Genomic DNA, 14977 nt, shown 5'->3' with positions numbered 1-14977 from the left:
TGGTTTCATGTTCCTCTCATTACATTTGCTAGCAATACTTAGAAGGCTCAAACATACCAGCAGAAACCCTCAGTTGTTAGGCAAATGCAAAGCCTGTGGCTCTGAGCTATAGAAAGGAAAGATGCTGTGGTGGCCTCTCTTAGCTAAAAGCAAAAGGATTAAACAAAAATGAACTGGTGGACAGCTTGGAAATCTAGATGAGAGTCAACAAGGGCCAGGAGGACATTGAAATGGGTGAGTTGGGAAGATATTTGAAATGGTGAGGGCATAAAACGACAGGGCTAGAACCACCATGCCTTCACTCACTCAGGGTGTATTGTCTATCCTGTGTCCACTGTGGAATACACCCATCCCATCAGAAAACTATTAGGAACAGTCAGTTCCCATTGAGACTCATGAGCGCTTCCCAATAGCATCCTAAAGGAAGCAGCTGGGGAGATGGCTCAGCCAGTAAAGGCACTTGCTGCTAAGCCTGACTACCTGAGTTTGCTCTCCATGACTCACTTGGTGGAGGACGAGAACAGGCTCCTTCAGGCTGTCCTCCCACCTGAACACAAGCACGGATACACACGTGTGCACATGCGCACACACACACACACACACACACACACACACACACACATACAATGAGTAAATTCAGTTTAAAAAAATAAAGCCCTAAGGGTTGTTGATAGCATTTCAATGATGAAAGAAACCCTGGATTTAGTTTAGTTTGATTTTACTGACTCACTGTAGATCATAAAACTACCTTGTTCTCTTGACTTTTACTCGCTGAGATGAAAGCGAAACCACATAGCCCAACCCAGCTCTTTCCTATGAAGGCATTTAGGCGAAGGGTCACATATAGTGTGTTTTTAAACCTTGAAAGAATAGAACTGAGAAAGTGAGGAATGAAGGGGAGGTTTGATATCTGTTGCTTGGTAGGCAGTTAGTCCTTGTTTATTCTTGGGCACAGGGTCTATTATGTGGTCTAGGCTAGCCTCAGCCTCCTGGGTGCTGCATTCACAGGCATGCAAGGCTGCTGATGTTCAGCAGATAGTATTTTTAGGAAGGCAGTGTAGTCTACCTTGAGGATTGTGTGACAGTCATCATGGTTTCTCTATTCTACTATATTTCAGATTCAGTCCTGGTTCCGAATGGCGACAGCCAGGAAGAGTTACCTTTCACGGCTACAGTATTTCAAAGATCATGTAAGACACACGCATATGGCTTTTCTTTTGGGCTAAGAATGAACTAGGTCATTACTTACTGAGTGCCTGAATAGAATAAACAATGCTGTGACCACCTGGGAATAAACAGACCTCAGAACTTAATGTGACAGTAACAGAAGCCTATCTTCTAACTCGGAAGTCACACCGAGTCAGGGATAGAGAGGAAACGGTGAAAGAAAAAGCAGGGGCTAGTAACCCCAAAAAGAGAACAATCTGGTCATGTATTTTCTTCTTTTTTATTAAATTTATACATTTTACATTCCAACCATAGTTTCCCCTCCCTCCCTCTCTTCCCATTCCCTCCCCACCTCCCCCAATCAACTCCGCCACCTCCATTTCTGTTCAGAAAGGGGCAGACCTCCCGTGGATATCAACAAAATGTAGCATATCAAGTTGCAGGAAGACTAAGCACCTCCCCTTGCCTTAAGACTGGGCAAGGCAACCCAGAATGAGGACTGGGGTCCTAAAAGTCTGCTTTAGGGACAGCCCCTGCTTCTCCTGTTAGGATTCCTACAAGTAGATCAAGCTACACAACTGTCACATATATGTAGAAGGCCTAGGTTAGTCGTGTATTTTCTAACATGGGATATACAGTTCATCTCCTGCTAACTGATGAATTTAAATCAAAACCCTCATGGGGGGAAAATGTCAGAATCTTCAAAGAATAAAACTGTCACCATCAACTGGATCATTCAGGCTCTGGGCGCCCTTCCCCCGGTTAGGTCTTTAGACAGGTCCTCCCATAGTCTCGCTTATATTCGTTTGTAACTAACTTATTTTCTGCTTCCAAAAAAAAAAGAAAGACCCATAGTATGAATCAGTATTAAATGTGCTACATCTAAATATCAGTGATTTTTAACAGTATCAGTTCTTAAATAGTTTAAATTCTTGAAAATGCTAAATTCTAAAATAGCGGAGCAAATGGGACTCTGAGACATCGTGACTCCTCTCAATGTCTTTCCAGAAAAATGAAATTGTGAAAATACAGTCCCTGTTGCGGGCAAACAAAGCCAGAGATGACTACAAAGCGCTAGGTAAGTGGGCACCATGGGGAGAAGGTCCTGGACTCCTTCCTAACCAGCAAGGACACGCAGAGGCTGGCCCAAGACCGGAGGACAAATGCAGTCTCTGACACACTCCAGCTTTAGGTTAAGTGCAAGTAAACACAGGGCCGATAGGACCAGGGTGGGGCCATCTGTTAGAAGTGAAAGGGAAAAGCAGGGTGGGTTGCATTTCTTTAAAAAGAATGGGATGGGCATAAATTCCATTTTACATTAAAGTTGAGCCATGGGGGAAGGGAAGGAAAAGAAGACGCCAATGGCTACATTTCAGGTGTCCGCTTCATTGCTGGCCCTGATCCCCTCCCCTCGTTTTAAGGATTAAATATGTTTATGTAGGAAATGTTTGAAAAAGTAATAAAAAGCAACAAAACAAGCTGGGCATGGAGTTATCTCAACATGAGAAATGGAGGCCAGGAGATAAGGAGTTGAAGGCTGTCCTCAGCTATATTGAGTTCAAGGCCAAGTCCCAAGGTAAACAAATAAAATAATAGCAAAGCAAAACAGTCTCATCTCCCACTGATGGTAACCACAGACACCATCCAAGTTCAGCTCTCTGGCACAGATCCTCAAAAGTAGGACAGCAACATGATGTCTGTCGTCCATGCTGGGTTCATGCTGAGTCAGTAGGAGTTGGTCAAACTCAACACAGCATCAAACTGTAAATGTAAGGAAGACTGACAAGGCCCTTGATGAGGATGACAGTCAGGCAGATGACAGCAGCTAGACACTCTTCTTAATTACCGCTTCTAATTGGTCATCCCCATGGTTGGTTTTACCCAAAGCTGGCCTCGTGACACATGTAAACTGTCAGAGAATGAGAGCAAAAGCTCTTTGAATTTCTATGCAAACATCCTCTGAGGCTGGCCCCTGGGTTCTCAGCAGTCCCCCTTGGTCTGCACTAAAAAGGACACTGTCCAAATTCCAGTTTCTAAGACCCTTTCACTTCTGTCAAGCAGAATAGTCACTCACTTATTTTTTAGTTGATTCCCACTTGGCCTTTAGAATTCCCGCTCCTTTGCCATCCCTTGTTGGCCTTCACCTAATTCTAGCTCCTTTCCCAGCATGCTTTGTGCTGAGAGAAGTCACTTCTTCCTGCCGCCAGAATTTTAATCTCTTATCTGGCTCAGCCACCAGGCCTTAGAGCTAAGGTCTGTTGGTTAACTTTCGTTCCTCATCAATAAGGCATAGATAGGACTGTCTGCTCAGTGTCTGGTGACAGCGAGGGAGAGGGCTGACTAATGAGTATTAGATAAGTAGAAAACAGTGAGGCCTGGAGGCATTATCAGTTTTGTGCATTTGTTTATGTGGGTTTGATTATCTTGCTCTTACTGATGGAGAACAACCCAGGCCACAGACTGCATGCTTTGGTTGGTTTATTTTTGTAGTAATATTTTAGTTGTGAAACTGGCTATTAGTGATAATTCCCAATTAAAAAATGCCTCCTCTTCTCCCCCACAGTTGGCTCCGAAAACCCACCATTAACAGTAATCCGAAAATTTGTGTACCTCTTGGACCAAAGCAACTTGGACTTCCAGGAGGAGCTGGAAGTAGCAAGGCTACGAGAAGAAGTAGTGACTAAAATCAGGGCCAACCAGCAGCTGGAGAAAGACCTGAACCTGATGGATATCAAGATTGGACTGTTGGTGAAGAATAGGATCACACTGGAGGTCAGTGGGCAGAGGGCCCTCGGCTCCCAGGAAATAAGATGCATGCGTTCGGGAGGCTTGGTCCAGGAAATCGTGGTGGGAATTCTGCATAAGTTGTTCAAAGCTCATTTACCATTTTTGTTATAAGTTACTAGTTTTCATACCTCTTGCCTGTGGCATATTTTTTTAAAGCTTTTAAGCCATTCTGACAAGATTGGGTTCACTCAGGGCCTTTATATAAAATAGACATAAAGTATTTCACCATTTAAAAAATGCATATTCTGATAGGAAGATACCTGAGTCCGATGTCAAGGGGAAGCACAGTAAAGTTACTGGGGACTCAGGCCTTTTCCCAGAACTACCACAAGCTAAGATGGCTGCAGATGATCCTGATACATTGAAGGGTGGTATAGTCAGGGCGTAGTCTCCAGTTTCTTGCAATGTTCAAGACAAGCGTAGCCTGCCCCATAGCAATTGCAATCCTAGAAAAGCAAGCATATATAGATATTTTTGTACTTGGAAAAATATATTGTGCATATATGCAGAACATAGATTTGAGGCTCAAGTACTTACAAAACACACCTATGAGAATGAGCAGAAAAGCATTCAATATTTCATCATGCAAGTTCATTCAATCATCCTACAAAAGGCCTAAGCCCCACCCACCAGAAGCCACAAATGCCTTCCACTGAAGATCCCCCAAGACAACCCTGTAGTTTCTAAAATGCCACCTGAAGGGTGATGCTGTATCACCAGTGGTCCAACAATCTGAGATATGCTAGAAGAGCAGAAAGGAAGTCATTATTACCCGGGATCAAATTAGACCTTCTCTCCCGTGTCCTTGTTCTTTTCCCACATCCATTTCAGAAAACTGAAAGGGAAGTTTAAGTATGAAAGCTTGGTGAGGCCCTGGAGAGTCATAGCTAGACAGCTGGTCCTCAGGGATCTAGCTCGTGGTTGAAAGTGGCAGCCACAGGGGCACCTGGGACCTGGATCATGAGTGCCCCCCCATACTCCAGACCTGATAAAAACATTAGGGAGCCGGGCAGTGGGGGTGAACACCTTTAATCCCAGCACTTGCAGAACAAAAACAGGTGGGTCTCTGTGAGTTTGAGGCCAGTCTGGTCTACACAGTGAGTTCCAGGACAGCCAGGACTGTTTCACAGAGAAATCCTGTCTCAAAAAAAAAAATTAGAGAAAGAGGTGAAGAAAAATGGGGGAAAATGGAGAGGAGCTTGTAACATAAGAATTCATGTTTTCTAAATATTCAAAAATAAAATTACAACTTGTTATGTTTCTACAAACATCACTTGATCTTCTTTTTAAGCACTGTCTATTTTTCATTTTCATGAGAACTTTGAAAGTATATTCCAAAAGGTTCTTCACAATGCCTTTTATGGCCTTAAACTGCAGCTGTACTGTCCCCATAAACTTGTAAACACGAAATGCCTCTCATCTTAGTTTGAAATCACCAGATCCTCTAAATAGTATGTATCTTGTGGAAATACAGTCATGTAACAGATACCCACATCTCTATGAATGTTTGAGGTTTGGTTTGGTTTTACTTAAAGTATTCATTAAAAACTGATAGCTTTGTGAAACAAAATTAATTTTTGAGCCAGGAACACTGGTACATACCTGTAATTCCAGCTACTGGGAAGGCAGAGGCAGGAGAATTGCTTTTATGGGGTATAGGCAAAGCCCTCTCCCCTCCCTGCACTAAATGTACACTAAATATACATCCAACATTTATTAAAAGTGAAACTGGTGATTATTAAATGTAGAGCCTTTTATCACATAGTTCTATGTTTAATCTGTTGATAATATTAGAACAGTGTAGGTGTACATATAACATTATGGTACTGCAAAAAATAAGAAACTACTTAAAATACCAGATAACTTCGGATCTTTGTCTTAGTTACTTTTCTTGTTGCTTCTGCAAAATGTCTTCCAAAAGCAATTCAAGGAAGGGTTCCTTTTGGCTCAGGAAGCAGAGAGAGGTGAATGCTAGTGCTGGCCCACTTTATCCTTTTTACTTCTTTCCAGATCCCAGCCTAGGGGATGGTGCCACCCCACTGAGGGTGGGGTTTCCCTCCTTGTCTAAACCTCCCTGCAGACACCTTCACAGATGTGCCCAGCGGTGTGCCTCCTGGGCTATTCCAAATCTGATTAGGTTGACAAAGATTAACCATTTCAACCATGAATTTGGCTTGAAAGTGCACTAAAGTCCACTAAAAAGTGCACCGAAGGCCATTTAAGGGCAGGAAAATACTTTACAGAATAATAGAAAAAAAAACAGTACCTAAAACAGTATGGCTTCATATTATTAAAGAAAACTTACTGAGAAAATCCAGGAAAAGAAAACAAAGTGATAGAACTTAGTTTTGATTGTGTTCCCAAAACAAATATATATACATACATACATACATACATACATACACACACACACACACATATATATATATATGTATATATGAATGTTGAGCATGTGTTATGCTTATTAACCATGTGTGTATCTTTTAGGGGAAATGCCAATTCAAATCGTGTGTGTGTGTGTGTGTGTGTGTGTGTGTGCGCACATGCGCGCATGTAAGGAGGAAGGTTCTAAAGGGTACTGCAGTAAAAATAATGTCATAAAATTCTTCACAGGATGTAATCTCACACAGAAAAAAGCTGAATAAGAAAAAAGGAGGAGAAATGGAAATCCTGAATAACACTGACAACCAGGGAATTAAAAGCTTGAGTAAGGAGAGAAGAAAAACACTAGAGACTTACCAGCAACTGTTTTACCTCCTTCAGGTGAGCGTGGTTCACCCTTCATGGTAGATTTTAGATAAACAATGTTTCATGTCTGTGGACCTTCCCCCATGCCTCAGCCAACAACTTAGTTATGTGCTATATGTTAACAGTATAATAACAGCTTTAGTAAAACAGGTTTATAATAATAGCTTAGAACTACTTAACAAAGTACCAACCATCACGATGGGTGCTTTAAGTAGATTAACTCATTGAATTCTTGTTCTAACCCTGACGAGAAAACTCAGACCCAAACAGTGAATGGTGGCCAGAATGCAGGCAGTTAGCCTTTAGGCTTAAACCCTTCACATCTGGATGATACCTCGGTGATCTGCAGATGCAACATAAATTTAATAGTGATGATGACAGCCATTATTAAATTTCATGCCAACCATGACAAAACTAGCCAGTAGAAAAGCACCTATGTACCAGGGCCAGACCTCTTTCTTTGGGGGGCCAGAAAGGTGGGATTCTTTTCACAGCATTGCTGTGGCGAACTGAATGAGGACGAATTTGACATTGCATCTAGGACGCTAGTAATTGCTAATACATTTGTGGCTGGACTTTGATGGATCAGCTATTGTCTTGTTTCCCAGCTGATTCACTCCGTCCACCTGCTGACAATCTGATTAGTCAGTCACAGAGGAAGCTGGGCAGGTGCAAGTCATAGCACCATCTCCAAAGAGATGGGTCAGTTATTAGTCATTGTGTGACTCCCGGCCTGGAAATGCCTAAATCTTTGCTGGAGGGCTTCCTGAGATTGGATACAAAGAAGCTCACTATGCAAGCCATAAGCATGTATTAACCCCCACTGAGAGCAAACAAGCTAATACCAGTAGCATTAATTCTCTAGGAATAACAGATTGGAGAGCATAGATCAAGTGGATGTTGGTGTCTCTGATGACCACTGTGTGGCAGCATAGGAGGGAACATGTCAATGCTTAGTTTTGCCTGTGGAATGCACTGCTGACTTGGCAACCCTCCCCTGAAGTAAAGCAGCACCTACCCACACCGACCTCCACCACATCCCCCCAGCTGCCTTAAGCAGAGACAGTTTTCTTCTGTCTAATCTAGAGTAGTCATCAAACAGTGGTTGGGTGTTTAATCTTAAACATTTGCTTTTTTTTTTCCTTTGTACCCATGAAACTACAAGTTTCTGTAGGTTCTTCACACTTTCAAAATGTGATGGAATTTCTATTGTTTTGTTTTTAATCTTATCAAATATTCTTTAATTTCATAGACAATATGAAGCATACTATATAGGCACACAACAGTTTTGCAGTACAGTTTCAAAGTTTATACAGGTTAGAATACAGAGGTTAAACACTGGTGTACTGACCACAGATTGAACTTTAGATAAACTTCATAGAAAAAGTACAATTCAGATATCAGTAGAATTTCTATTGTAAGAAAGGTAGGAAGGCAGTCGCTGAGCAAGAATTGTATTGTTTACCATGTTCTAACATGAGGCTCCATAATAGAGAGGTGAAAAAGCCCAGGAACACGTATGGAAGGATTGCTCTAGCCTTCAGCCTTCAGCCTCCAACACTCCCACACTGAGGGCAGTATGGGGCAGGGTGGGGGTGGGGGGGTGGAGGTGGGGATGGAGGAGAGATCAGGAGGGGGGGGGCTGTTGAACTGCATCATGTCCAAGCAGAAGAGATTTATTTCTCTTCTGGTTTTGAGACACGTCCAAGGTCAGTGAAGAAACTAGAAAAGAAAGTAGCCTGGATGTCTCTCCTTTGATGGCACTGTTAGTAAGGACTTAACCACAGCAGTCCGACCGGGAGAGCTTTGGCTCAGGTGGTCCAGTACAAGCCACATGTGAAATACAATTCCTTTTAATCCCTGAATTTATCAGTGGAAAAGACTCTGTCAGTCTATCGAGAAAGCATCGTCCTGGGCTGGAGAGATGGCTCAGTGGATAAGAGCACTTGTAGACAACCCAGGTTGGGTTCCCAGCACCCACTAAGGTGGCATCTATAACTCCAGTTCCAGGGTATCCGACACCCTCTCCAGGTCTCCAACAACACGTGCACATATAGTGCACATGCAGTACAGACAAGCAGAGACACACATAGATGCCTTAAAATTTTTTTAAATAATTAAAAAGAAAATAGTGCCCTGGACATCTTGTGCATAAAACTTTAACCAATCATATGACCTCAAAACTAAATCTAAGTAGCATACATACCAGAATCTGGTTTTTCTTGGAAGCCTTCAGGCCACACTGCTAGAGCATCTTGGGTAAACACTAGTTACAAGCATATTATTTGGACAGTCTCTTTTGTCATGAGCAGTGAGAATTAAGAGTATTCCATCTTTCTGTGTGAATTCCTCTGTCTTTACAAGCTATGTTTTCTCTTCATTTCCACCCGGTCAACAGAGCTGTCAGAGGAAGATACTAAGAGCAAAGGCTGGCTCTAATGTCAATGAGTCTGTCTTCGGTGGATCTCTGTTGTCTTATAATTCCTGTCAATCTCTTGAACTCTTTTTTGTGGTCATTGTTTTGACTCATGTTCTTTCTGGGATTTCCCTTGTTGGTTGTGGGTTATCCTGACTACCTACCTCCTGAAGCTCCCAGCCTTACACCCTCTCCCTCATGGTAGACCGTCATGGTGGCTGGCTCACTGTTTCCATGTGTAAGCAGGGACTCAGACAATGCTATACATTTCCCTCTATTCCCCATCGATCTTTCTTGGCCAGCCTGTGTAGCTGAGCCTTATTCTGTTCTTTCTCTTCTATTCCAGATTCTATCGGTCTGCCTCCTCTTCTGTGTCTCTATAATAAACATTAGTATGTGACTTCAATGGTTAAAAATACAAACTATATAAAAGGTAACTATAGTGAACAAATACGTAATGAGTAGTATTTACATCTTCTAACTCTCAAGCGGAGGGAGCTTCCTCCACTGCAACTGGAATATCAGCGGATCTCTTTAATGGCTGTGTGCTAGGAACACATCTGAGCTTCTCATGGTGTGCTAAGGCGTGGAAGAGAGGGGAATCCGATACTACGTTCTGCTTTTGTATAAATCAGCATCTAGCTCATAGGGCTGATTTCTTCCCTCTTTCCTTGTAGACCAACCCCTTATACCTGGCTAAGCTGATCTTCCAGATGCCACAGAACAAGTCAACTAAATTCATGGACACTGTTATTTTCACACTGTACAATTACGCCTCTAATCAGAGGGAGGAGTACCTGCTGCTCAAGCTTTTCAAAACTGCTCTGGAGGAAGAAATCAAGTATGTATAAAATCCACGGGAAAGCACCCAGATGCTTGTTAGTGGTGGGTTCCCTCAGGCTGACTAGGAGATTGCTTTAAATGGAATTCACAGTGGAATTTGTGCTGAAGTATGTCAATTTTGTGGGATTGAAATGGAATTTTGATTGATAGTTGAACTTCTGGTTTGTCGGAGCTATTGACTGCACATTTCTCCTCCTGGAGATCCAGCCGAGTCAACTTTTATTGTCTCTGTCTGCAACAGCTGAGCACCAGAACCTTCTTGGAAACTTTCTGAGTGACAGTACCTTCAGTGCTTGGGGCAAAGGTTATGAGCTGCTGAAGTCTTCCTTTCTCATTACAATCTTAGCAAATTTTGCTGATGTGGCTTTTGTCTCAGCTAATATAAATGTTTTAGGTAGCTAAATAAGTCAGTCTCCCAAATTGCACAAGAAGTGTCCCAATCAAGAGTGAACGTTAATTGCTTTTGCAACCGCCATAAGCTCTGCCAACTCCCAGAGGCCTCTGAAGCACATAAGCTGGACCCCTGGGCCCTCAGATGTTCTGTAAGACGGTGAATGAGTTTGCATTTATCCCTCTGCAGTGGAACTCATGATGCCCAACCCACTGCAGTGTGGACTCACTGTGCTCGTAAACATCTATAGAGGCAGCGGGAGGCTGATTCAGAGCTGTAAGTGGCCTAAGTGGGACTGTAGCGAGCTCTCTGGGTCCCAGAACTCCTTAACTACAGGGCTTACTTAAGGACTGCCTCTATTCTGGGCCTCACTTCTCCCATCTATAAACTAGGTGTATGTATGTGGGGGGGGGGGGTAGCAAGTACAATCACCTGCATGTTCACACTTCCAGTGCTTGCATACAGCAGGTCAGTGGTTCTCATCCTGTGGCTCATGACCCATAGGGATTGCATATCAGATGTTTACATTATGATTCGTGGCAGTAGCAAAACTAGTTATGAAGTAGCAATAAAATCATTTTCAAGGCGCATGCCAAATCAGAGGGGGGTGGAAGAAAGTTCCACTTAGGTCAACTGAATTCAGTTTTTATAAAAGAGCAGCTGCCTGGCCCAAAGTCACTGTCAGAACGAGAAAAGGGTAGAAATAGCATGAACAGAGGTGCAAGAAAGTAGATTTGTCTGGCCAAGAAATGATTTGGTGAGTACCAGGAGATGAAGCGGCAAAGATGGGCTGGGCCATGTCCAGGAAACACCGAGACAAAATTGGACGGGGGTGGGGGGGATTAGGAGGGGTAGTGTGGTATGTGTGTGTGTGTGTATATGGTGTGTGTGGTGTGTGTGTGTGGTGTGTGTGTGTTGTGGTGTGTGTAGTGTGGTGTGTGTATATGGTGTGTGGGGTGTGTGTGTGCGTGTGTGGTGTGTGTGTAGTGTGGTATGTGTGTGTATGTGTGTATGTGGTTGTGTGTGTGGTGTGTGTGTGGTGTGTGTGTAGTGTGGTGTGTGGTGTGTGTAGTGTATATGTGTGTATGTGGTTGTGTATGTGGTTGTGTGTGTAGTGTGGTATGTGTGTGTGGTGTGTGTATAGTGTGTGTAGTGTGGTGTGTGTGGTATGTGTGTGTGTGTGTGTGGTATGTGTGTGTGGTGTGTTAGTATGGTGTGTGTGTAGTGTGATGTGTGTGTGTGTGTAGTGTGGTATGTGTGTGTATGTGTGTATGTGGTTGTGTGTGTGTTGTGTGTGTAGTGTGGTGTGTGTGTGTGGTGTGTGTATAGTGTGTGTGTGGTGTGTGTGTAGTGTGGTATGTGTGTGTGGTGTGTGTATAGTGTGTGTGGGTGGTGTGTGTATAGTGTGGTATGTGTGTGTGGTGTGTGTGTGTGGTGTGTGTGTGTGTGGTGTGTGTGTGTGTGGTGTGTGTGTGGTCTGTGTGTAGTGTGGTATGTGTGTGTATGTGGTGTGTGTGGTATGTGTGTGGTCTGTGTGTAGTGTGGTATGTGTGTGTGTGTGGTGTGTGTGTGTATGTGTCTGTGGTGTGTGTAGTGTGATGTGTGTGTGTGTGTGTGGTGTGTGTGTGTGGTCTGTGTGTGTGGTCTGTGTGTAGTGTGGTGTGGTGTGTGTGTGTGTGTGTGTGTGTGTGTGTGTGTGTGTGGTGTGTGTCACAGAGGCCAGCAGAGGATATTAGAATCCCTGAATGGGAGTTACAAGCAGTTGTGAGACACCAGACGACATGGTTCTGGGAACCATACTAGAGTTCTCAGAAGTACAAAGCACTAGTAACTGTTGGGCTATGTTTCCAGCCTCTCTCTTTACCTTCTGGGGAGAAGTGGAAGGTTTTTGAACACATTCTTGTTTTTGTTTTGTTTTGTTTTTGAGAAAATTAATCTGAGAAAAGTATATAATCTGAATGAAACAAATTTCTACAAGTCAGAGAACTAAGGAGAGTCATTGGGAAAAGGTTTTGTGTGTTTAACACACCGTTGAACAACAGAACATGTTGATGAGAATATATAAAGGAAAATAATAAATCCCAGAGTCACTCCTAGGAAGGCGGTGTGGATTAGAAATTCAGCCCCGAGGACAGGTCCCAAAGAACAGAGCTGCTCATGCTATGTGTGTGAATGAGGGGGCAGCATGGTATGACACAGCTTTGATGCACGCTGACTTTACCCATCTACCCTAGTCCATGCAACGAGTTAAGAATGCAGAGCATTTAACGTCTAATGAAATATCTGCTGAGAAAATAAAAAGCAGTGCCCAGGACTAATAACACAGATAGAAAGTAGAAAAGGGGAGTGGTCAACAGGAGATCTTCAGTGCCAGAGTCCAGCCGTGGGATGCAGCCAGAGCCACATGGCAATGACTTTGAGAGATCTGAAGATGTCAAGATAGTTCATTCAACGAAGAAAGATGTCTTCCAAATGTGGCCAATAGAGGGGCAGTGCCACCCATCATCTTAGCTGTCCCCGTCATCTTAGCTGTGGTCCATCTGTGGCTCACAGCTCCCTGCAGGATGAGACCGAGGCTGCTGCTTCATTTTGTTGGCTTGGGTTTTGCTTAGGTCAAAGGTGGACCAGGTGCAGGACATCGTGACGGGAAACCCTACAGTCATCAAGATGGTCGTCAGCTTCAACAGAGGGGCCCGGGGACAGAACACCCTGCGCCAGCTCCTGGCTCCAGTGGTGAAAGAGATCATCGAGGACAAGGCCCTGATCATCAACACCAACCCTGTGGAGGTGTACAAAGCCTGGGTGAACCAACTGGAAACACAGACTGGAGAGGCCAGGTAACAGAGGCAGGGGGGTGCTGGCTTTGTCATGCTTTGTAACCATTAATTCTTAAAATTTTGGTTTTTGGCTGGTTTTGCTGTTGTTGTTGTCGTCGGTGGTGGTGGTGGGGTGTGTGTGTGTGTGTGTGTGTGTGCGTGCGTGTATCTTTTTTCCCTTTTTGAGACAGGGTAGCTCATTGGCCTGGAATTCACAATCTAGCTAGGCTGGCTGGTCAGTGAGCTCCAAAATCCTCCTGTCTTCCTCTCTCCAGAGCTGGGATTATAAGTGTTCGACATTATTTCTGGCCTTTCTTGTTGTGGGTTCTGGCACTGTATGTAACTCATGTCCCCATGTTGGTGCAGTAATCACTTTACTGACTGAGTGGGCTCCCAACCCCCAGATTCCTGGTCTTCTCAAAGCTCAATGGTATTTTCACATTCCAGAAGCAATTGCTCCCCACCTCGATTCCTGTAATCTTTTCTTTGTTTGTCCTTTGTGTTTCTAAATCAATTTCCTGTGAGTAACTGTAAGCAGCAATGATTCCAGGTGAACATGGCTTCTTCTGGGGATAGTTTGTGATCTAAGCAGTCTAAGTTTTGACTTTCCTGCAAAAGGATGCCCTGTGAAGTAATTAAAGTCTTCAGAGAATTGTGTGGATGGTTGTCATGGCACTGTCTGTTGAAGCAAAATGTCATGAAACTCAAAGTGCTTACTGTAGGGGGTTTACCTAGTAAATGCTTTTATGCCACATAATGGACTAGGTGCCTGTTTGCAATGGAAAATGGAAGTATAGTTGTGTTTATTGACACTAGAAATAGGCTCAAGATGTATCTTACTTTTCCACTTCAGTACAATAACCCATTTTCTTTTATAAAGATTGGCATGTATATATGCACACCTGGGATTTCTATGGGAAATTGTGTGGATACACACAAATTTCCTTGCATAAATGTGTGAGACCTATACATCATATACAGAAGGACTTGGAAAGTTATTTACTAAATTATGAAAGTGTTAGCTGCATACGTGTTATTTTCTTATTTACTTATGTGCAGTTTTTGTTTTATTTTTATTTATTTATTTTATTATATATAATGAATGCATTAGATTTGTTTGTTTTTCAAGACAGGACTTCTCTATGTAGCCTTGGCTGCCCTGGAACTATGTAGACCAGGCTGTCCTGGAACTCACAGAGATCCTCCTGCCTCTGCCTCCCAAGTGCTAGGATTAAAGGTCTGCACCACCACCCAGCTAAAGCATTAGATTTTTATTGCATTAAAAATGAAAAGACGATACCTATAATTCCAACACTTGGGAGATAGAGGCATGAAGATCAGGAGTTCAAGGCTAGCCTCACTGTGGTGGTTTGAAGAAGAAAGGTCCCAATGGGCTCATATTTGAATACTAGTTCCACAGATGGTAGAATTGTTAGGGGAAAATTAGAAGGGATGGCCTTGTTGGAAGAGGTGTATCACTTGGGGAAAGGCGCTGAGGTTTCAAAAGCCCGTGCCATTTCCAGTTAGCTATTTGTACTTTCTGTTTGTGGGTCTACATGTAAGCTCCCAGATATTGCTTACATGTAGGGAGGGAGGGAAGGAAGGAGAGAGGGAGGGCTAGCTGAGTCTACATAACCTGGTCTACCCTTTCTTTTCCCATTAGAGCTGAGGGCTGAGGGAGGCTTGGAGTCCCTCCTAATTCAGCAGTAGTAGAGGTACACTATGTGTGTCTTACTTAGCTGGAGTCCGGGGCAATCTGCAGCTCATCCCGTAGAGCCAACTGGCGGGACACTGGCGCTATACGTGGAC

The 14977-nt window shown here is 43.4% G+C and overlaps 1 protein-coding gene across 1 annotated transcript in view; it reads left to right on the top strand.

Annotated features, from left to right (window-relative positions):
* Nucleotides 1-14977, top strand: part of Iqgap2 (IQ motif containing GTPase activating protein 2) — a 258214-nt gene that overhangs the window by 212474 nt on the left and 30763 nt on the right. The window contains exons 19-24 of the mRNA XM_051183006.1: nt 1119-1190; nt 2176-2245; nt 3731-3939; nt 6568-6717; nt 9796-9959; nt 12965-13189. Of these exons, the coding sequence (XP_051038963.1) occupies nt 1119-1190; nt 2176-2245; nt 3731-3939; nt 6568-6717; nt 9796-9959; nt 12965-13189 (890 nt within the window). The remainder of the gene's footprint in view (nt 1-1118; nt 1191-2175; nt 2246-3730; nt 3940-6567; nt 6718-9795; nt 9960-12964; nt 13190-14977) is intronic.

This window comes from Phodopus roborovskii, unplaced genomic scaffold, assembly GCF_943737965.1.
Source record: "Phodopus roborovskii unplaced genomic scaffold, PHOROB, whole genome shotgun sequence".
Classification (NCBI taxonomy): Eukaryota; Metazoa; Chordata; class Mammalia; order Rodentia; family Cricetidae; genus Phodopus; species Phodopus roborovskii.
This window is presented reverse-complemented; position numbering and strand designations above follow the sequence as displayed.